The sequence below is a fragment of the Magallana gigas genome, chromosome 5, assembly GCF_963853765.1.
Source record: "Magallana gigas chromosome 5, xbMagGiga1.1, whole genome shotgun sequence".
Taxonomy (NCBI): domain Eukaryota; kingdom Metazoa; phylum Mollusca; class Bivalvia; order Ostreida; family Ostreidae; genus Magallana; species Magallana gigas.
The window spans coordinates 13,867,599-13,890,194 of record NC_088857.1 but is presented as its reverse complement, the minus strand read 5'-3'; the positions used below and the strand labels follow the sequence as shown (position 1 = coordinate 13,890,194).

Here is a 22,596-nt window from a genome sequence, read left to right as displayed (position 1 = left end):
CAGGTAACGTAGGAATATGAATACTTTGTATTTACCTTTCGGGGGAAAGTGATTTTTAAGAAAAAAAATCATTTTATTTACGTTAGTTTTGTTTTCCTCTATTTGATACATATATACATTGATATTCTAAACATTTGTCGTAATGTTGTACCTGTTTTGTGATCATGAATAGAACTTTATTTTCTCAGAGCAATTGTGTGAAGAGTACCTGACTATAGTAAATCTTCAATAGATAATAAACACTGATAGGATATGATAAAAAGAGATTATTTCTAAAAGCGTTGATAAGGTAAAAAAAAAAATATTTACATGTTGTTCACATTAAAGATTTTATTCTTTACGTTAATTAAGTTTCAATAGCAATTCTAGGTAAAAGTAAATACGATGCATCTGTAAACACCGTGTAGGCACCTACTGAAGTATAATGTGTTACCTTATACAGAGTTCTTAACGAGACTAGATGGTCAACAAGTTAACCATTAGATCTGCTTTCAACTTAGATTTAGCTTTAAAGTTTAAAAGTTTCATAAAGTTTAAAAAATATTTTATTCAAAAATATACATATAAGTATATAAGTGATAATGGATTGAACAGCAGGCAAAAATACCCTATATTAGTTCTGTCCATCTGAGATCAAGGTATAAATATTTATAATACTTATAGTGTACACTTTTTAAAACATTTACATGGATATTTAACTAACTTACAACGAATACAGTAATAAAGGGTTTACTTAAATAACGATATAATGATAGAAAGAAAAAATAAAAGCCAAGCAAGTAGAAGCTAGCAGCCAATAAAGAAAATCATCAAAGTACTGAGAGTACTCGAACAGAAAATTATATCTTACTTTATCAGCGGCATAATTTAATAAATTTCAAGATGATCAATGCATCAATAATTTGAACGAGATTGACGATTTCGGAGACCGAAAAGCTCGCCTTCATAATAATTATGAATGCGTCTGTGTTTAATAGAAATCAAATCAATTGGTATGCCCTCCCTTCTTCGAAGGGGGCATAATAACAACAGAAGTTTAAAGTTGGAAAATCCAACATTAAAGTTGGAAAAATCAATTCTTAAGTTAGAAATTTTGGAAAAATCAATTTTAAAGTTGGGAATTCTAATATTTATTTTGGGAAAACCAACTTAAAATTTGGAAATTCCAAGATTAAAGTTGAAAATTGGCTTTGAATTCGACAATAATTTAACGTTCAAATATTTGATATTCTACATAATTTTGCAACATTGGTTATTATAGTTTCTTTACTGAATCATAGTTGTGAGACTTATAATTAAGAATGTAATGAGGTCACATTAGGCAAGATATATGAAATAATATACAATAACATTGACACTTCGAGTCAATTTGTTTAAATGTTATATAAATTTGTTGGGATGGGGTCATTTTTCTATAGGGGTCAGTATTTATCTGGTGTAACATTCAGAAAACTGACCCCTAGTTTTTTTCTACAACGTGTTTTTTTGTTAAAAAAAGGTTTACATCTGGAGTGTACATTATTCTACGTAAAAAATGACCCTTGGTCATTATTTTACGGGGGTCAATATTCTTCTTTACACCGCTGATCCCCTGTGGATAGACGAAGCATACGTAGGACATTGAGATGACTGTTCCATGTAAACCGGAGAGTTTACATAAATATCATATCATTCGCATACTATTAATTGCTTGGATGTGTCAGATTTAAACCCTTTGGGCACCATTATTCAATGGAAATCCAAAGGATTGAATATTCATCTATATTAAAATGTGTATTTGTGTTTTCTAAATGTGTAATGCGTTAAATGTTAAATGGAGAAATGGAAATATTTAACTTTTTTATTAAAGTTGCACGGTGACTCAAAATAGATGTTTTACTTTTTGATTATGACAAAGGAAATAAAAGAGCTACTCGATATTTCATCATACGGAAGGTTTCGCGCATCATAAGTCATCACCAATTTATATTCAGGTCATTAAAACTCATCCGAAAATTGCAGATGTAAACAAACCGAGTTGTTTTGGGCATTAGCTTAGTGTCACGTGATTGCGATTTCTGTCTAAAAATAGTTGCAATAGGATTGACACACTAAAAAAAGAATTTGTATTTGAAGCTATTCAATGACTGTGGTAAGAAATATGCATTTATAGAGAATGCATCTTAATAAATATATAGTTCTTGGAGACACCATGTTTCAATGAGAGGTTTCTGGCTCATGATGTATGCCACGCTGCAGTATTTACATTTCTCTGTGCTTGCGTGGCTATGAGGCAGAAGGAAAACTCAATATTTTTGTGTTGGCCCAAAGCTTCATTCTATTTTTCTCTTTTTAATTTCATTTATTTACATTTGAACACCGTAATTTTTCAAAAGTTCATCTTTACATATGATAAAGTATCTGGAAATCATGTAAATATTCGATATTTGCTGAAGCATGGGTTTGTACGTCACCATGTCCCTTTAAGTCTTCAAACATTGTAACTATATAATTATACTAAAATCAATGCCCAAACCAACTCGGTTTGTTTACATGTCTTATTTCCAGATGAGTTTTAACAACTTGTAAACTGATGTTAATATCCAAGCACATAGATGCCGGTTATTCATGTGTCATTACTATAATTGAAATCTCATTAAAAGATTGCCATGCACGGGGGTGAGCTAGGGGTAAAAAATATTATTTTTCAATTAAATTCACAGTCATGAGTTACCGAAAATAGACCACACCTGTCGGACCCCCCCCCCCCCTTCAAAAAAATTTGACCCTTCCATAAATGAAGAAAACTGGTTGTAAATATAGGAGGAAGACAGTTCGTTTACTAATTACAAGTAACTTTTAATTTGCAAAAAAAATCCATTTTCATAATAAATTAAAGTTCACGATGTGAGGAATCAGAAACCCATACTTTAATACACGTAGATTCTAATTTCCTCCTATGCTCTAAGTCAGCATAGAAGTAATGCGAATTTTCAGAAACCAAATATATTTATCCTTTGTTCCAATTAATATCACTTAAAAGATATAAATATATATTTAGTTTAGACGTATTTATATTTTATAGAATTCTATAGCAATAAAATCTGAAATATGACAGAGAGCTATTACGTGTAGAGGTAATAAAATCGGACCAGATTCTCCTTATGTGATGTTCATTAGTGATTTTAATCACTCAAAACCACTTGGCAAATACAGGGTACATATCAAATATTACAAAAATAAATTTATGAAAATAAATATTTACCTTATATACAAATATGCAAATCGAGCATGAATCATTCAATAAAGGAAGATACACTTACTACTGCAGATATTTTAACAATTTTAAATATCATTGTTCTTGTATGAAATGACAATATTTATACTGAAGTTTCGCGTTTATTCGCAAAAGTAACGTGTTTATTCGCGAAAGTAATGTGTTTATTCGCGATTTTTTTTTACCAACGAAAATGAGCTAATGGGCTTTAGTACAATGGACTTTCGTAAATATCTGTTAATATTTTATAAAAAAGATAAACAACGTCATCTGACATTCCGGGATGTTCTTACTGTAAACGAAGGACATGCGGTAAAAAATAAGAAAACTCCGAGGAACTAACTTATGATTTTCGAACAAATGTGAACAAATTACATGTAGATGTCAAGAAAAATAGTGCATATTTAATTAAATTGTATGATGAAAAGCACATAAGACTCATGGTGATATAAAGATTGAATACTTCTATTAACTGTGCATGCGTCATCTTGACGTTATGCTTTCAACGTTACCGTGCGCTGTGGTGACAAAACATGTTGATTTTAAAACTGGGTAACAGAAATACCTTTTCATTAAATGGAATGAAACTTTGTTTATCAATAAAATAAGTTCTGTTGCGTAAATTAATTTGTTAGTTGTTACTTTAATGAAAAATATATGATAGACAGTCGCAGTGATTTCGTATTTTATGATTGGCCCTCGAATAGAAAAAGCAATCTCCTGTAAAGCATTGTTCATGCTACCATTTTGAACAATAGAAACACAGTTTTTACCGTCAGTCAATATTTTCACACACTTACCACTGAGGTTATATCTTTGTAAGAAAATAAAGCAAGCTGAATAGCCTTTAGTTCTCTCCAGATAGAATTCACTCTCTACCTCTGAAAAATTACTGTGAAAGTACTGTTGTGTACCTGATAATTGGCAAACAGTCCCTGCAGCTACAGAACTAGCATCTGTACACAAAATAGCAAATGATTTGGAATATTCTTTCATAAACCGACAGTTATAAGTTTCCAAATTCTTTGACCAGAACAAAAGCTATTGCAAAAATCCATGTCAACTATCAAATCTAATCAATGAAAAAATGACAATAACAAACCTTCATCCATCTCAAAATCCATAAAACGAAATACAATTTCAAAGCAGAGCAACACGGACCTCCAAAAAGATAGAGGTAGGATCAGGTGCCTAGGACTATCCCATGCAAATCTAGACTCTATAACTTCACAACACTTTCGCGTCATAAGTCTACTAATGTTAACAATAACCGTTCCCATAGAAATGACCTTGCCAGTAAATTAAGTCACTTGTCTTGCTGTAATTTTTGGTAATCTATGAAATAAGCTTACTAAAGCGCTCTTGTACGCGTCTCTCTGGAATAGACAAACAAAATATTTTAGTGTTCCATAACATTCCAAGCCATTCTAACCTTTGACAACGTTCAAAAACTGACTTTTCTGAATTCACGAAAAACCCTGCATTTTCTAACGATTCTTTAACAAAAAGGCTATAAGAAACTCCCTTCTCGTATAATTTAGCCAATCCTAAGCCATCGTCTAAATACAGAAACAATGTTTACAGTCGACTGCCTCCATTATCTTACCATTGGTCGTAAACACTTCGTAAAAATGTAAGGCGCTGAAGAAAGACCGAGGGCAAAACAGTAAATACATAAAATAAATTATTCCAAGAAAAACCCAAGAATGTTTGTTGTGCTACGCAAATATCTATATGATGATATCCAGACTTTAGATCAAATTTAAACATATAATACCCTTTTTGGAAATACTACAATGCTATTTTCTAATCCTATTACGAGAAAAGATCTCGTTATTACGAGTTAATTATCTCGTTATTACGAGAAAAGATCTCGTAATAACGAGAAAAGATCTCGTTATTACGAGTTAATTATCTAGTTATTTCGAGAAAAGATCTCGTTATGACGAGTTTATTATCTCGTTATTGCGAGAAAAGATACCATTCTTACGAGAGAAGATCTATATAAAATGGTGCATTTTTGAAAAGAATTCCAAGTCGACTGGATCACCCTTTCAGTCTATCTTTTTCATTCCAGAAACTTTGATTCAATTTTGATTAATATTTAAATAACAACGATCATAATTAATTAATTTCTACATATTAAAATGATCGGATTTGACATTTTATTTTATATGAATCAATGGAAAGAACTTCATGTAATTTTACTTTTCAACTTATATATATTGTAATCCCACTCCGAAGTAAATACCAGGTAGTCCTATATAGTCGTAAAAAACAATTCTATTAGTTACAGATAACTATATAGTTTCAGTCATGGATATGCAGGATTTACCCGAATTGTGTTTTATATGATCATACACAACCTACATGTATATTGAAAATAATTGATTTTGTCTGAAAACAAATAACACGTATCCTTCTTAATTATTAATAAATAGTTCAATGAATTTATTAATCAATCTGCTTTGCTGCTACCTTTGAAATTTCTTTAAAACTGCTTGGTGAGGTCCGATTTAAGCAAATAGTATGAGAGTAATATTTGTTTAAGATTAACAATAAAGAATATTTCTTATTTCTGTGGGGTGTTATGGTTGTATTTTAAAAGCCATTGATTAGGGTAAAGTTTTATAAATGTGTGCAGTTTTTAGCTCACCTGAGCTGAAAGTTCAAATGAGCTATTTTGATCATATTTTGTCTGTCGTCCGTCTGTCCATCTGTCTGTAATCTTTTAACATTTTGAACATCTTCTCCAGAACCACTGGACCAATTTCAACCAAACTTGGCACAGAGCATTCTCAGGCTAAGGGAATTCAAAATTGTGAAAATTAAGGATCACGCCTTTTTGCAAAGGGAGATAATTAGGAATTATTGAAAAATTTCTCACGAACCATTAGGTCAGGAGAGCTGAAACTTGTGTTGAAGCATTCTCGGGTAGTGTAGATTCAAAGTTGTGAAAATCATGACCCTCGGGGCAGAGTGGGGCCACAGTGGAGGGTCTAGTTTTTACAGAGGAAAATATAGAGAAAATATTTACAAATCTTCTTCTAAAGAACCATTTGGCAAGGACAGTTGATCGAAACTTATGTGGAAGCATCCTTAGCTCGCGTAATTTCAAGGTTGTGAAAATCATGACCCTCGGGGGTAGGGTGGAACCACAAAAGGTGGTCAAATTTTTACATAAGAATATATAGAGTAAATTTTTAAAAATCTTCTTCTCAAGAACCATTTGGCCAGAAAAGATGAAAATTATATGGAAGCATCCTCAGGTAGTGTAGATTCAAGGTTGTGAAAATCATGACTCCCGAGGATAGGGTAGAGCCACAATAGGGGTTGAAATTTTACATAGGAATATATAGAGTAAATCTTTAAGAATCTTCTTCTCAAGAACCATTTGGCCAGGAAAGCTGAAACTTGCTTGGAAGCATCCTCAGATAGTGTAGATTCAAAGATGTGAAAATCAGGACCCTCAGGGGTTCAGTGAGGCCACAATTTGGGGTGGACTTTTTACATAGGAATATATAGAGTAAATCTTTAAAAATCTTCTTCTCAAGAAGTTTATTCAAATCATGATTCCCGGGGGGATGGGGTCACAAAGGGGGGGGGGGGGTTACACATTTTTACATAGGAATATAAGAAAACATTTGCCTAGAAAAGCTGTAACTTTAGTGAAAGCAACTTCAGATAGTGTAGATTCAAATTTGTTCAAATCACAATCTTGAGGAGTAGTGTGGGGCCACACTGGGGATTCAGTTGTACAAAGGAAAACATTTTAATTGTTCACAAAAACTGAAATGTTATTATATATGCTTTTACTAAGCATATGTAAGCATTTTTATAGATTGCTGATTCTTTAAAGTTTTTTAAACTTTGGCACCTGGACGATTATTGGGCCTCACAAGAGGTTCAGAGTTTGGTGTAGGTTTATATTATGTATATAAACAATTGTTAAGGGTCTTTTGAGAACTGCAATGCTGAATGTGATATGACTTTAAAATCATCCGGTTAGAAAAGGGACTTGATTATAAATATAAGAATATCCAGGGGGAAACGGATTTGTTTGTGTAGGATCTACATGTATTATACCATATTGTCCAGATATTTTGTATTATGACTCCATGAAGCTGATTTTATCATGCCTATTGTTGCTCAGTTGTTAAATGGTTATTCAGTCGATAGCACACAGAGTTATGTAATACCTATAGAACAATATCATTATGATAACCAATCCAATTGGTAGTCTTTATATCAAACACCAGATAAACACGTGATCGATCGAAACACGTGTTGTGGTACTTTCAATAAATACATTTCAGGGTTTCCGCAAGGGTCAGTACTAGGACCTCTGTTATTTTTAATGTACGTGAATGATTCAGCTGATAATATGCGTTTTGTAGACTTTTTGCTGACGATAATAGTTCACAAGATTCTTCAAATTTTAAAATCATAAAAAAATAAGGATCTTAAAGAACTTGAGAATTGGTCTCAAAAAATGGCTTCTTAAAGTAGAGGGGTACAAGGCTATCCCCCGATTGGGGCAATGAAGACGAAAGAATTTCAATTAAAGTTAGAATATTAATTTTTGGCTTGTTTGTATTGTTTTTAATATAAATTTTACGGTGGAAGTCAATATTGTGCTTTCATTCTATAAACACGACAGGTATACGTTTCCAAATTAAGCTGCACATCGTTTTATGCCAAAATCTTGGATCATTTACTGTTCAGAATAGCAAACTTTATGTATGAATGGGTCTTGGCTCCATCCTAAAAGTACTAACTTTTATTTGAAGATTAAGTTTTCATTTATTTTTATTATTGATTTATCAAAATGGAGTCTATATCCATAATGGGTCAAATTCGTGGTTTTCAAAAAAAGTTTTACTTTACTAATTATTGTCAAACAGTTAAATTTATTCACCTGTTCTCTATGTCAACGTAGCACACTGTGATTGGCGGAGGCTCGTAGTACAACATTCTAGAATGAGAGGGTGTTCGAATCGTATAGACGGCGTTTTATTTTTAATTCATTTGCTTTTAAGTAAAATATTTTTTACTTTTTTATAGGATTATTATAAAAAAAAATATCAAATACCATTTATATAATGACAACAGTTAACTAGTGTTCATGTTCTGTACACACAATGTGGATAGCGCTAGCATAGATATACGAGATCATGCTGTAATGTTTAGAAATGTTTAGAAAGCAAACAAATAAAATAAAGGAGATATAAGTACCAAGTACCTGTATTAATGTAAATTATTCAGGGTTGGAGTCAATTACTTTGAAATGTAATTAAATACTTTCAAAAACATTGATAATTTTATCAATTACTCGCAATTCCAATTACATGGATTTTTTTCAAATGTAATTATTTACTCTCAATTACTTTGACAAATGTAATAATATACATTTCAATTACTTTACTTTTATTTCTAAAAAAAAATCTTGAGTACAAATACATGTATAAACAGCACCGAGATATACATAAAGCGTTATGTACGGTATTTATTTTTAAATGTTAGAGTTAAGTTGAATCACCATTTATAGATTTTGCTTTAAAATATCTAAAAAAAAAAAAATTCTTTCACATTGATTTCATCCAGTATCATTCATTGAGTTCATGTTTGGTTCTGAACAAGATTTTCTCTATACTTTTTACGAATTTTTATTTGTGTAGATACGTTTATTCAGTAAGTACAACTTTTGGGCAGTACAGCATATAAATAGTATGTCTATAGTTCACAAGAGTATGATTAATTTAGACCCCCGAGATTCTAAAATAGGGGAGTTTTTTAGTATGAGAGGGGTTCGCACCTGAACAAATTTAGACCTTTACCTATTGCCCTGGTCAGTGCGTCATGCTGTATAAATATATTAAACACTATAAGACTAACTATTGTATAAACAAAAAGACATGCCAAACAGGTATACAAACTAAACATCATAATAAGACACCTTTTGAAATTTTAAACTTGGAAAAAAGTAATTAATATATAATTGAAAAGTAATTGAAAATACATGATACTAGTAATTTTGAAATGTATTTAAATAATTAAATTTGTTTTTCTTTTTTTTTTTTTATTAATGAAATAAATTGAATGCAGACTCAATTACAAATTACTTCCAATTACTTTTAAAAAATGTAATTAATTACGCTCAATTACAATTACTTTTTTCAATAACCCCAACCTTGATATTATTCATTTGTCAGAGAATGCAGTCCTGTATTATATATGTACATGTACTGATGCACACTTTCAAATGTACAGATTTTTTTTTATATGTTTATATGCCATTTCAAAATCCTGGGTACGAGGGAATTTGTCAGGCCTTGTACGTTCTTTACCTTTAACCCAACAAAAACAAAAGCTGTGTATTTTAACGTTAAAAAGGTTTGCGATTATCCTTCTCTGAGTGTTAATATAAGTCACACTAAACTTCGCCATAATTTGCATACTAGAGTGTGACTTATTAAAATGTCATCTTGTAAATTTTGAATTTACCGGGTGGCAGTAAATACAAAATTTACAACACCGCCCGGTAAATTCAAAATTTACAACATGACACAAATACAATGTACAATATTGTTGACATTGCTTTATGTACACGTGGAAAGGTTGAAGACGCATATCATTATTTTTCTCATGTACTAAATATGCTGAACCCAGAGATGAGTTATTTAATAAAAAAATTTAGCATTGGCAATATGTAATATTGTTAATACGCATTTTGTTCGGAGCGATGACAATCTTAATAATGCTGTGAAATATAACTTGTTTTTCTTAATTCACATTTTTATGAAAAAAATCCAACAGATTTCGATAACGTATTTACATTTGTATCAAAATGTGCTGAAACATCTAATGAATATTATTTTGAATCTTTGTATCTATATACAAATTTAAGACATTTTATTTGCATGTGAAAAAAGTGTATGTCAATTATTGTATAGGGAAAAGGCTACATAAGTTTTAGAACTTGAGCCAAATCCCATTATAATTATATTACAGTAAAATAAGTTCAAACATAATTTTTCTCATAATAAATATAAATACCCTTCACCTAATAACATAATGTATTATTAGTTATAAGGTATTTATTCTTATTATGAGTAAAAATTATAACATCAGGTGCCTGTGGTTCTAACCAACCAATGCCGACAATTAGAATAGGTTCCCCTCGACTCTTTGAATTAAGCTAAAAAATACGAAAGGAAAACAAGTTATACATGTATTAACATGCAACTGATATTTATTTCAAATATGTCACATTTATTTAAAATATATCATTATAGTATAAGAGTACAATCAATCTATATACTATAACACCACTGAATAAAATGAAAACTCTATAATCAACCGTAAAAAAGCATCTGTCTCTGCTTCTTGCTATCCTTTGTAATAATGAACATATCTTGCAATTTACAACAACAAAAAAAGGTCAAAAAAGGTGCATATGGGTGGTTATTACCCTACAAATGTCAATAACATCTGGACACATTTGTGATTTATTAGCAAATACTGGTATTAAAACAGATTTTTGGGTTAATTGAACAAACATCTGAGGCACTGAGAAAATGAAATAGACCTACAAACTTTTTGCAAAATTGTAAAAGGTATACATGCACTACTCTCTCTCTCTCTCTCTCTCTCTGGCATATTTCCAAGTGATTTAGATCCCAAAAGAATCTAGTAAGTACATGTAGCCACAATGAAAATGTAAAAGAGTTTTAAAATGGTAAGTACCTATACATGTACATGAAGCATACATGTATATATTATGTGAGAATGATCTCAAACTAAAACAGAACAATTATAATATGGCCTGAATTTAATTCATCAGAACTCCAGTAATCCAATGAGTTGAATTAATCAATTTGGAGTTGCTGAATTATATCATCAGGTCCATGTTAATTAAATCATTGATGTCATGCTAATATATTTATTTAATACTAGTACACATAAATAAATATATGTGAATTTTTATTGTTTTAAATTTACATGTAGTCAAAGATATTTTCTGAAAGTCCATATTTATTAACTGGGAAAAACCTAACACTCTGATATTTTGTTTATTATTTTGCGTGTGTGTGTGTGTGTGGTGGTGGGGGGGGGGGGGGGGGTATGAGTAAACCTCTTAAAACAGATCATGATTTTAATCAAATTGAGCTTAGGTCTTGGTGCCATTATAGTTCTTTCCCAAATATAACTGTGCAATGTGCAATTCAAGCATCAAAATTATACAGAGAACACTGTAGCATGAATATCACAGGCCTTGAAATTAGAAAAAAAATGTTCAGAAATTGTTTCCTCATATAAGTACACGTATATATACACCACCATAACATGAAAACAGTAAGAAGAAAAAAATGTAAGTGCTTTGAATAAAATAATACTGACAAAACTTAACTTTCTATGAAGCTTATACATGTATTACAAAAATGCAGTCCCTTAATAGTGTATGCAAAAAAAATGTACATATAACAACCAAATATGAACATATCAATAAAATTACAAGTAATGGTAACGAACTTATGATAAATGCAAATGATAACTCGTGTAACATTGGTTCAAGTTTGAAAATCTAGTCCAAGTACCCATTGTAAGATATAAATAACATCCAATCAAGCACTGAACCATGTCATTTTAAATCCTCTTTTAACAAGGTCCATGTACATACAATCTAAAGAGCAATAATTCAAACTTTACTATATGCTTTTACAACACACAGTCATTGAAATACAATTATAACTAATACTAATGTTTTACATTTGATTTTATCTCTCTCTTTATAACCCTCCATTTATTCAGCCTGCTCTGTTTTTTTTTATTGTTGTTTTTTTTTAAAACTATCCTTTTCGAGAGAAGGGTTAATTCCAACAGCAAGATATTAAGATCAGTGGCATTGAAACAAATTGAAAGTGGGGGGGCGGGGGGCTAGACTAATCCTCAGACATCTTGTCAAGCAAAAAAAAAAAAATAAAAATATTCCCAAAATCATCAAATTCCTAATCCATGGGGGGGGGGGGGGCTAGTATACCAATTACCTGGTAATCCAACTTCTCGATATTTCAATCTTTTCAAGGTAAATTTAGGAACTTTTATCTTTGCTGCAAGAAAAAGTGGGGGGGGGGGGGTGGGGGGGGGGGGGCTGACCCTCTATGATCCTACGTACCTAATGGTAAGGTCTAACTTTGCAAAAAAAATTTAGACCTTACCGGTTCCGACGCCTATGAAGATTACATAATTTTTCTGCATTCAAGGCATCAGCATTTTTAAAAGATGTTTTACTACATTAGAACAGTTATAAATTAAGTTTTTCAAGTAACTTATAAAAATATTTTCCTATCTTATGACCAAAAATTTAGAGACCTCACTTCATCAAGAACTTTCCTCTTTAAGTCAATACATAATATCACTAGATGGTGATTCATCAACAAATATTTTGTTAAATTGTTTACTTTATATCAATCGTTTTGGTTGAATATCATCATAGCTCAGAGGCTGAAGTATTGGGATTGTGAACCGAGGATTATGAGTTCGAATCGGCCTGGGGATTTAGTAAATTAAATATTTGAAAATCATAATTTTTTTAAATTCAAAATTGCATATTTTTTCACCTATTTGACTCATAATAGTCATGATCATTATCAAGTAATTTTCTGCTGAGAAACTATTTCAAGATGTAGTGAGCCACAGAACAGTTCGTCTGAAGAGGGCAAACAAAATTTTAAAAGTTGACTGCATGATCTAGATATATACTGTATATGCAAGCTTTACATTTTTCCATTTATCAATATTTGACATCATTAATCACTCTGACTGTATATTGTCACAGATTCATTGGCAATATACATAAACTTTGTAAGCATGAAAATTCAACATTGCCAATTATTTCATCATCTGAAGTTCACATTTTGTTGAAAATATAATATGCTTAGTTTACAAAGTGCAGTTGTGTATAATTAGGGAAATCCCATGTACCTAACAGTTGGTTAAAATATGGCCAACAGAATTATGGCTTCCAATAAGACTTAGCACTTGACACACTTTCCACAGTACATGGTCTGGTTCTAGTGCTAGCAGGTCGCCTTCCTTGCCTAGAAGGAGGCCTTCCATCCAAAGAATATGGTTCAATCACAGAACTAGCTTGAGTCATTTGTCGTGTTGAAAATTCTGGAGGTGACCAATGCAATGGGGTAGGTTTCTTTTTCTTTTCTGCCCAAGGGGCCTCAAATGAAGGCTCTTCCAATTTAGGTCCGAACAAGGTTTCATCAACAAATGTAGGTTTGTGGTTGTGAAATCTATACTTCTGGGACTCATGAGAGTGATTGATGCGAGATTTTATATTATGGTAATTGCTAGGCTTTGGGTCAGTGGAACTAGGAGCCCAAATCAATGGTGGTCCTCGCTTTTTATCTTTTGGAGTTTTTGATTGCAAAGAAAAATCATTCCTTGGACTGTCATGATGTTGGGTAAAGTTATGAGATCTAAAAAGAGTTTCATCAACTTCTGCAGTATTGCTGACTTTGCGATATCCACTGCGAGGTCGACTACCTGTAGATGATGGGGGACGAGTTCCAGTTATTACAAATGTGTCTGTCATCTTCCTTGTGTAGTATCTGGTAAATGTAAAAAAAAAAATAAAAAAAATTATCATAACAGACTTTGAAAAACAAAACAAGCATTTTCAGTTTATACATATATCGAAGGACAAATAAATATGTCAATTCCCATGCACTTTCAAAATAAATTAGTAACAACAATTACAGTATATCCATTCACATAAGAGAAATTCAAAGACCAAACTATTTCCTTTTGTTTAGAAACTATTCATCATTTGTAGCTGATCTGCGTGGATCGCTTTTTAAGTTTTTTATCAATATATCAGTGCTTCACTATATAAATAGTAATGGCCTCGACCAACTTTTCGTAAGACTCTTTCGCCTCAAAACATTGCGAACAAAAATGCATTGTAAAAGATCAATTAAAATTAATTTAAGAGCATAAATTGATTCCAGTAATTAATTACATTGATAAGCTGAAATTATCTCAAATCTACGATCTGTTCATTGCTGCCTGGCTGCATGTCAACAAAAGATCCGGGTTAACAAAACGCTTACTGTGGGTAAATTTAGTAAATCTGTCAGAGAAATGACGTCTAAATTTAAATCATTATGTTTCGAATTTTAAAGAGCATATCTTACGATTTTTTTGTTTAAAAAATGACAGATATTTAATTTGTCTTCACATAAATACAGACATAGTGATTTCCCTATTTACCCATATCATTGTTCCCACAATTCTCAGCGTATTGGAGAAAATGGCGTCGGGCATGTGTTTCCGTGAGAGAGACTCAGAGAGCAAATGTAATGTCTTACATTGGTACTTTTGCAATTGAGACATCGTGTACAAAAGGTAAATCTAGTTCAGTTTACATTTTATTTCTAGAATTTTCATATTTAAAACTCTGAACTATTGCACTCATTAGTAGAATTTATCAGGACGTCTTATAAACGTTCGTTTCGGTTTTGGTCACATGGTATCAAACGTATGAAAGTCGTTAAACGCTGAATACTTATCTCCTACCGTATTTCCAATTTGTAGGTCGCCATGAGCAGTCCAGAAAATTGTCATGTCTGTTCCTCGAAAGGGAAGACGAGTAGACTCCGAGTTTACCAGATAAATTTTGACGAGGCAGTACGCTTTTGTGAGGATGATAAGGTAAAAATTTGTATTAATTTGTCGTTTGGAATCCCTTTTTATTTTTGCTCACCTAAGCTGAAAGTTCAAGTGAGCTATTATGATCACTTTTTGTCTGGCGTCAGTCTGTATGTAACTTTTTTTCTTTTTTGATGTCTTCTCTAGAAACACTAAGCCAATTTAAGCCAAACTTGGCATAAAGAATCCTTTGGTGAAGGAAATTCACATTTGTTAAATGAAGGGCCAGGCCCTTTCTCAGGGACACGATAAGGATTTTTTTTTTTACATAGGAATATGGTCTCCCCATTTGACAACAAAGGCTTAATTTTGTGTGAAAGCTTCCTCAACTTCGTTCAAATCTGATAGTAAAGAACCAAAAAATTGGCTGTAAATGTGTTATGAAAAAGGGAGTATACATATTTGTGGAGAATTGCAAAAAAAAATTTCAGGAAAATATCTGGATAAGACTAATTTTTTAAAATTTATCGTAGGGATGATCTAATAGTTTCAAGAGAAAAACAATAAAATGCCGGGTAGGAACCCACCTCAAATAAGATCATATAAACTAAATTATGAAGATATTTTGCATTTGATACCATATAGCCAATTTGATCAGAGCTACCACTTTTGTTGCTCAGGTGAGTGATGTGGCCCTTTGGTCTCTTGTTTCATTCAGCTAAGGGGAACACATAGCTTCTTTAGATAAGAAAATAACATTTTATTAGATAAACACTTTTCTTCTAAATGGAATTTGTATTTTAACAAATTAAAAAAGAATTCCTTTGATTTTTCAGTGTACCTATCCTGCTGGTCAGCTAGCTACAGACTCTTTAATTTTAAACAGGAAGTATACAGATATTTCTCCAAAGAAAACAACCCAAAAAGTGACACCAACAACACTACAGAAATCACAACCAATCAATGCCAAATTAAGGAGCAGGAGTCATATTCCATGCTTACCAAGTATTAAGAAGATCTTAGATACCCCAATTAACAGAGTATGCTCTCCAACTGGCAAACGACCCCTAACTCCTTACATTCCTGGAAAATCAAAACAAAATCATGACAGAGAAATCCTTGCTACAAAAACAACATTATCGTATCAGGAAGAAGAGAATATCAAATCAAAGAGTGACTGGACTTTTTTCCCACAATGGCAAAACAAAGAGGCAATGTGCTGGTTAGACGTTGTTATATGTCTGTTTGTACACTGTAAAAATTTGCAAGAAAACTTGGAGTCATACACTGAAGATGACAAAACTGTGCTCAAAACATTACTTATTGCATACAACCAGGCCTGCAAAATTTTAAACAATGGCTTAGATTCAAAACAAGATAGTCCAAAACTTGATTTGACCAAGGTTGAATATCAGCAACCAGTAATACAAACTTTAACAGCATCACAGAGATCTTCAGACATTGTCCGAAATTTTCAGCAAATGTCTGTTGTTGACAAAGTTAAAACAGGTGCTGGAATTAAATTTAGTTCTGAGATTAACAAGGAAATGAATGTAATTGAAGACAGATACCTTCATGCATTTAACATTTTGCAAGATGTCAGAGAAACTGTTTTTCTGAAGCTTCAACCCAAACTACAGTGTGAAAAGGGGAAAAATGACAGTCCATTGTTTGCCATCCCTCTTCTGGTGAAAGGAGATTCTGTAGTGGAGAAATTAATGAGGATGAAGTATAGATTTGACTTTCATTGTAAGGCATGTGGATACATGCAGAGCGACTCTTTTGAACAGGTTTTGCCAACATTACCTAAACCTCCACAGAATATTGCCATAGCAGAACCAACAGTTGAACGATCCTGCTTTAAATGTAGAGCACCATGGCAGCAGCGAAAAATGATATTTGAAAAGTGAGTTTATTATTGATTCAATATTATGAATTTTAGTGTTGATATGATAAAGTAAATAAACATATTTATGACCATTCAATTACTATTGCTTTAAATGAATGTTAAATTTTAATATATAAATAATTATTGAAAATCTGTTTTGTCAGGTTACCAGAAGTTGTGGTTCTACACTTTGTGGAGGGTTTGCAGAGTAATGACATTGAGTCCTTATCATTTTCATTCGGAGGAAGACAGTATAGAGTGAGGGGCTTGATCCAGTATCTTAATAACCCAGATCACTTTGTAACCTGGATACACAATGCTGAAGGTAAGAAATAAAGAATATATTAATTAAGTACGTCAATTATCATGATTAATTGCCTCAATTACATTATCTTATTTAGAAACTAGGTGAAATTACATAAAGGTAAAAGTATTGAGAAGAAAATTTGTTCTGTGGAGAAAAATAAACATGGTAAATTTTGTTTCGGATCTTACTTTACATTTGAAGTGTTCATAGGAAATTTGATCTTCTTAATAGAAATTATTGACCTCTTTCCAGATATGACTTGGATGGAGTGTGATGACTTAAAGTCCCCTGTTTGTCAGCCCCAAAAAGTGGACCTAAGGATTCCAGCTCAACAGATCCATATTGTAATGTGGGAAAGTTTTTCAACAGCAAAGACCAAGGATATACCAGTGAAAATGGAAATAGAGTCTCCAGCGCAATTAATCAAAGATCAAATGAAAAATAATAAAATCGACTTGCAGAGCTCTGACACAGGTTCCGTTGGGGTTGATTCGCCAATGTCAGTTGACACTCCCACAGAAGATGATTGCCAAGATAGTGTGAAGGCCCTGCGTTCGTCTTCTTTAAAGCCCAATATGGTGGTAAAGTTGACACACACAGGACAGTTAATTCAAGTTCAAAATCAAGTTACCTCTACACCTAGTCCAAATTACAGCCCAGTGCTGCAGAACAGCAGCTCTTCAAAAGTCAAAGTACCCAAGCGTGTTGGAAAAACTGCTGCCACAAAGAACCAACCAGATGCAAAATCTTCTCCAGCTCTGTCAAATCCTGTTGGTTCATACACCCCTTCTTTTCTAAAGTCACTTATTCAGAAAAAGTCTAAAAACTCCCTTGTCTTGCAGGCGGAGAGTCGTGCTGGAAAATCTCCCTCCTTCCATGGAAGTACTGGTGCAATAGCTAGGCTGAGAGGATTAAGTGCTACAAACTTTAGACCTCCTGTACTGGGAAAAAAGAAGTTTGAAGGGTATTTTTCACAGAAAAATTGTAAGTCTAATACCCCCCAAGGTTCAGGACTCTTTCGTAGTTCCAGTGTTTACTCTTTATCGGGTGACTCCTCGCGTGCAAATAGTCCCACTTTAAGTTCCTTTAGTGATACTTACACGCTACAGAAAAGAAAGTTTACAGACATGGAAGAGATGAACAGCAAGAGGAGGAAATCTGTTTGCAGTGACTCCAGTACTAGTTCTCCTGAGTCGTTCCACGTGGAAGAACTGATTGACGTGCCAACATCAGAAGGATGTGATGTCTTACAAAATCTCTACAATGCATTAAATCTATCTTTACCAGAAAATTTAGAGATCCCACACAACACTAAAAGCATAAAGTCAGCTAATGCAAAGTTATGTGATGAAGAATCTCTGCCTGATGTGCAAGATTTAGCAGGTTTCATTGAAAACTCTAATGACAATAATGTGTCAAGTTTAGATGATTTTCTTGCACAATTGTAATTGTTCATCAGTAAAGTTTTTCATTGTTTTCTTTTTAAAGCAACTCAATCTTGTCCAAAAGGTACATTGATTTTTCTCGATATTGGTAGTTTCTTGATGTTGATTTAATCATTTTGAAAAAGGTTTTGTTACATCATGTTATATTGTGATACCAACTCATGTATTTTGTGAGTGCAGCGATTTGATAGACAGCTCATTAATATATACACTTTTTACCTGCTAATGCAGTTTTCAGAACTGACATTATGAAGGTCATATAAATGTTCAAGTTGATTTGTGATTAGTATGTGTAAGTACTATCAAATGATCTCGTGGAAAGAAAGAAAAATGTACCAATTTAACTTCTAGGAAGGAGAAATGTCAGTGGTTTACGACATGATAATGTGAGAAAGCCTTGTGGCCTTGGTGACCACCCATGTGTTCAATCCTAAAAGTCCTTTATTCATATATATTTACACCATTGTTTATTTTACAACTGTTAACTCTTGCATTTGTTGAAATATTACATTGTTTTCCAAAACAGAGTTCTGATTTTGTTGTAATTTAATTGAATAATCACAAAAGTTTTATAACAATAGTTAATATTGAATCAAAATTTTAGTGGTACATGGGTGTTATATGGTCAAAAACTGTCTGTCTGAATATTTCTTTTTAATTTTTTGTCTGTCTGAACAAGGTCACTGGAAAAGATCACATTGTTTGTCTGTTGATCAATGGTTGGTGATAGGCCTTCTTTTTTTTTTTAAATAATCTTATATAAGGTTATTTGCTTTCTCTAGAACTCACAATGACAACTGAACTTTTTGTCAGTGAATGTTGTTGTAAAAATCTGATTTACAGGAGCATATGGATTATCGAAATATGGAACTGTCAGCCAAACTACATGTGCGTTAATAACATTGATTCTCCATGCGAATGTTGGAATTGTCTGTCGTCTGCAGTGTTACCAAACTTGTGTCTGTTGTCATCAACGTCGTAAGGAAGAACAAAAAAAAACAAACCACTTACCAAACTGGGAAATAACGTCTGTCGTCTTGGAAAAGCTCGTTTGTAATTAAACAGATCTTGACAAGCTTAATGACTTGTAACAGCTTCAAGGTCACTTACTATTTGTGAGAGATTGTCATGTCTAAAGTTTCAAATGACTTGACAGATAAATGTTCTACTTTGAACTTGAAGTGCTCATGGAAAGGGTCACTTTGGTTTATTTTGTTGTGCTTTATATAATAATTCAACAATAAAGTTCATTGTTATTTTCATTATCAAGCTTTCATGGGTAAAAGAGTGTATTGAACATAATGCATTCAAATCATATAGAAATTATCAAATATTTTTCATCTCGATCAATTGAATGATCAGAAAACGTAAAGATCCCAAACTTGTGGCCTGTTTCTATAAAAATTGTAAACTATTCACAAAGGGCTCAAAAGAGCTAAATACTTATTTACCTTTTTAACTTACCTGAGCCAAAGGCTCAAATATTTTTTTCTGATTAAAATTTGTCTGTTGTCATTATTTTCCTGTACATTTTCATCTTCTTTTTTTATGGTTCTACTGTCTGATTTTATTTTAGTTCACCTGAGCCTAAGGCTCAAGAAAGCTTCTTTGATCAAAATTTGCCTGTCGTTGATATAAACTCTTCTCATTTTCATCTTCTTCTCCAGGACCACAGGACCAATTTCAATTGCTTTTTTAAAGGGGAGATAATTAAGAATTATTGGAATTATTATTTCTTGGTATTTTTCAAAAATCTTCTTTAAAAAACTATTTGGCTAGAAAAGCTGAAATAAGTGTTGAAGCATCCTCAGGTAGTGTTTATTCAAATTTGTTCATGATCCCCGAGGGTATGATGGGGTGGGGCCACAATGGTAGGGGAGGGGGCAAATTTTTTACATAAGAATATGTATAAAGGAAAATCTTTAAATAATCTTCTCGAAAACCAATTACCCAGAAAAACTTTAACTTTGGTAAACACATCCAAAGATTGTGTAGTTTTGAGTTTATCAGAATCTTTGGGGGTAGGTGGGCCACATTGGGGGGGGGGGGGGGGGGTTCTAATTATTACAAAGGGGAATAAATTAGATTATTCTCAATATTCTCAAAAACCTCAAATGTTGCAATATATAGTACATATTACTAATATAAGTCATAAACTATCAGATCAGCTTCCAAATTAAGTTCGTGAAAATAATGTCCCCAGGTGGCCAGATAAAAACTTATTGGGAGCGTTGAATCATTCCTTTGAGAAATTGGGATTTATTTTAACCCAGCTTGGCACAAAGCAGTTGGGGATCATACTTTATCCCAAGGCGAAGATATTTGATACTGTAAGCATAAAATAGAGTGTTTTGATTTATAAAAAAGCCTGTATTATCCAAAGTGTTAGATTATATACCAGTATATGGTAGATATAATAAAAATTACAGGCACGTAGCATTGTTTTTGAAAGTGGGTGGGGGTAGACTCATTCAAAAAATCTTGACAAGCAAAAAAAAAAAAAGGAAATTAGGAGTTCCCAAAATCCTTATCGGGGGGGGGGGGGGGGCAACTCCATTATCATTCCATTTTTTATATGTAAATTTTAAAAAATTAGTTGCTGCGAGAAAAACTGGGGGACCAGCCCCCCCCCCCCCTTTTGATGCTACGTGCCTGAATTATTCAAACCAGGAACTAGAAAGGGTTCCAACTGTGAGTTTTAGTGAGTATTAGAAACAGATAAGATAAACCATTTTGGGACCTTGGAGGCTATGACTTAAAAAGCAAGCAAGCTTATCTATCGATGCTTCATGTTTTGGTTGCTTTTTAAAGGAGTACTTAACAAGTAGAAGTGATTCTATTTCACAAATAAATAGTTCGATGTTAAAAAAAAAATGGGAACTCTATTTTATAAAAATATATATATAATATATTTTGGAGTCGGAGAGGCCACGACTAGGGTCAGGCGAACCCAATTTCTACATAAAAACACATTAATAAAAGGATGATACAAGGTTATCCATAACTTTCCCAGATGATCAGATGTGTAGCCACTTTTGTCGGCGGTGTTGGGGTGACAAGAAATTATAAGAAAAGTATAATTAATCAAAAATTCAGTGTGAAGTTTAGTTGCATTGTATTCAACAAGTTTTTCCAGATTAAAAAGATATTATTAAGAGGGCGATTTACACAACTAATCTTGTTGAAATTGCATTTTAAAGCTGGATTGAATTTTTGGCCAATTACCTAAGACGTTGCAAGGTTCCACGTCCTGTAAATCGTTGTAGAGGATTACATGTTCTTAATCCAAGGACGCCTCAGTTGATGTTTTTATTTGGGAGTGGTTTTTAAGTACATATACAGTCATTCAACATGCATTTGTTATTGGATATCGAATATCTCAACAAAACATTCGGTTTATACCCGGAATTTGTCCCCTTATTATGCAGATGTTGATGTTTAAAACAAGTACGTATATGATAATCGTATATATGAAGATGACCACACTGTGTACATTTTTGTTGCATAATTTATGCATGTAGTTCCAATGGAAAATGTATATTGGCAAATCCAATCAAGATGCGCAAAATCCGACCTTCTTACCTCTCGGCTTTATCGGCTTCCGAAGCAGAAAGTAGTCCCCATAATTTGAATTTCTCATAAATATTGGCACGGGCACTGGCTGTAGAGTTTTTATCCGGTTCCTTGTCTTTGGTAAGCCACGACAAACGATCACTTTTACCGGACTCGCTCCTTCCTCCCGCCATCCTGTCCTCAAATGTTTAATGTACATGTACACATGTATTAGTTTTGATCTTTTTTCAATTGGCAAGTTCCGCGTGTTTTTGTTGTAGCGTCGGACACATTGGTTAATGTGTTAATTTGTAAATATAATCACATTAATCTAGAACTTGCTAGGTATTTAATGGAATGAACGCGATGACAAGGCCGTGACAAAAGGAACGAAGAATTAAATGTTCTGTTTATCTTTGATACCTATCTTATAACCTAACCTTATTTTAATTTACACGATGGCTACTATAATTAGCTAACGATTTAA

At 32.7% G+C, this 22,596-nt stretch overlaps 2 protein-coding genes across 3 annotated transcripts; one reads left to right on the top strand and one right to left on the bottom strand.

The window, feature by feature from the left end:
* Window positions 1–10,475: 10,475 nt before the first annotated feature.
* LOC117689638 (RBPJ-interacting and tubulin-associated protein 1) lies at window positions 10,476–22,388 on the bottom strand. 2 transcript variants are annotated; one of them, XM_034471224.2, is made up of 2 exons: window positions 22,140–22,388; window positions 10,476–13,878 (listed from the first exon to the last, which is right to left on the bottom strand). In XM_034471224.2, the coding sequence occupies exons 1-2, from the start codon at window positions 22,301–22,303 to the stop codon at window positions 13,272–13,274; spliced, it is 771 nt and encodes a 256-aa protein (XP_034327115.1). In that variant the 5' UTR covers window positions 22,304–22,388; the 3' UTR covers window positions 10,476–13,271. The 2 variants fall into 2 exon arrangements, with proteins under 2 accessions (XP_034327115.1, XP_065940061.1); XM_066083989.1 differs by lacking the exon at window positions 22,140–22,388 and adding an exon at window positions 14,027–14,052.
* LOC105327772 (SUMO-specific isopeptidase USPL1) lies at window positions 14,535–19,301 on the top strand. Its single transcript, XM_020067034.3, has 5 exons — window positions 14,535–14,674; window positions 14,864–14,980; window positions 15,754–16,823; window positions 16,970–17,130; window positions 17,365–19,301. Exons 2-5 carry the CDS (start codon window positions 14,870–14,872, stop codon window positions 18,558–18,560), a joined length of 2,538 nt encoding a protein of 845 aa, XP_019922593.3. The 5' UTR covers window positions 14,535–14,674; window positions 14,864–14,869; the 3' UTR covers window positions 18,561–19,301.
* Window positions 22,389–22,596: the final 208 nt, after the last annotated feature.

Bases quoted from the DNA above. Each gene is read 5' to 3' on its own strand.
- LOC117689638 (XM_034471224.2), bottom strand. From the start codon at position 22,303: ATGGCGGGAGGAAGGAGCGAGTCCGGTAAAAGTGATCGTTTGTCGTGG. The intron at 13,879-22,139 runs GTAAGAAGGTCG...TACATTTACCAG, and splicing joins GAAGCCGATAAAGCCGAGAG to ATACTACACAAGGAAGATGA.
- LOC105327772 (XM_020067034.3), top strand. From the start codon at position 14,870: ATGAGCAGTCCAGAAAATTGTCATGTCTGTTCCTCGAAAGGGAAGACG. The intron at 14,981-15,753 runs GTAAAAATTTGT...TTGATTTTTCAG, and splicing joins GCTTTTGTGAGGATGATAAG to TGTACCTATCCTGCTGGTCA. The intron at 16,824-16,969 runs GTGAGTTTATTA...CTGTTTTGTCAG, and splicing joins CGAAAAATGATATTTGAAAA to GTTACCAGAAGTTGTGGTTC.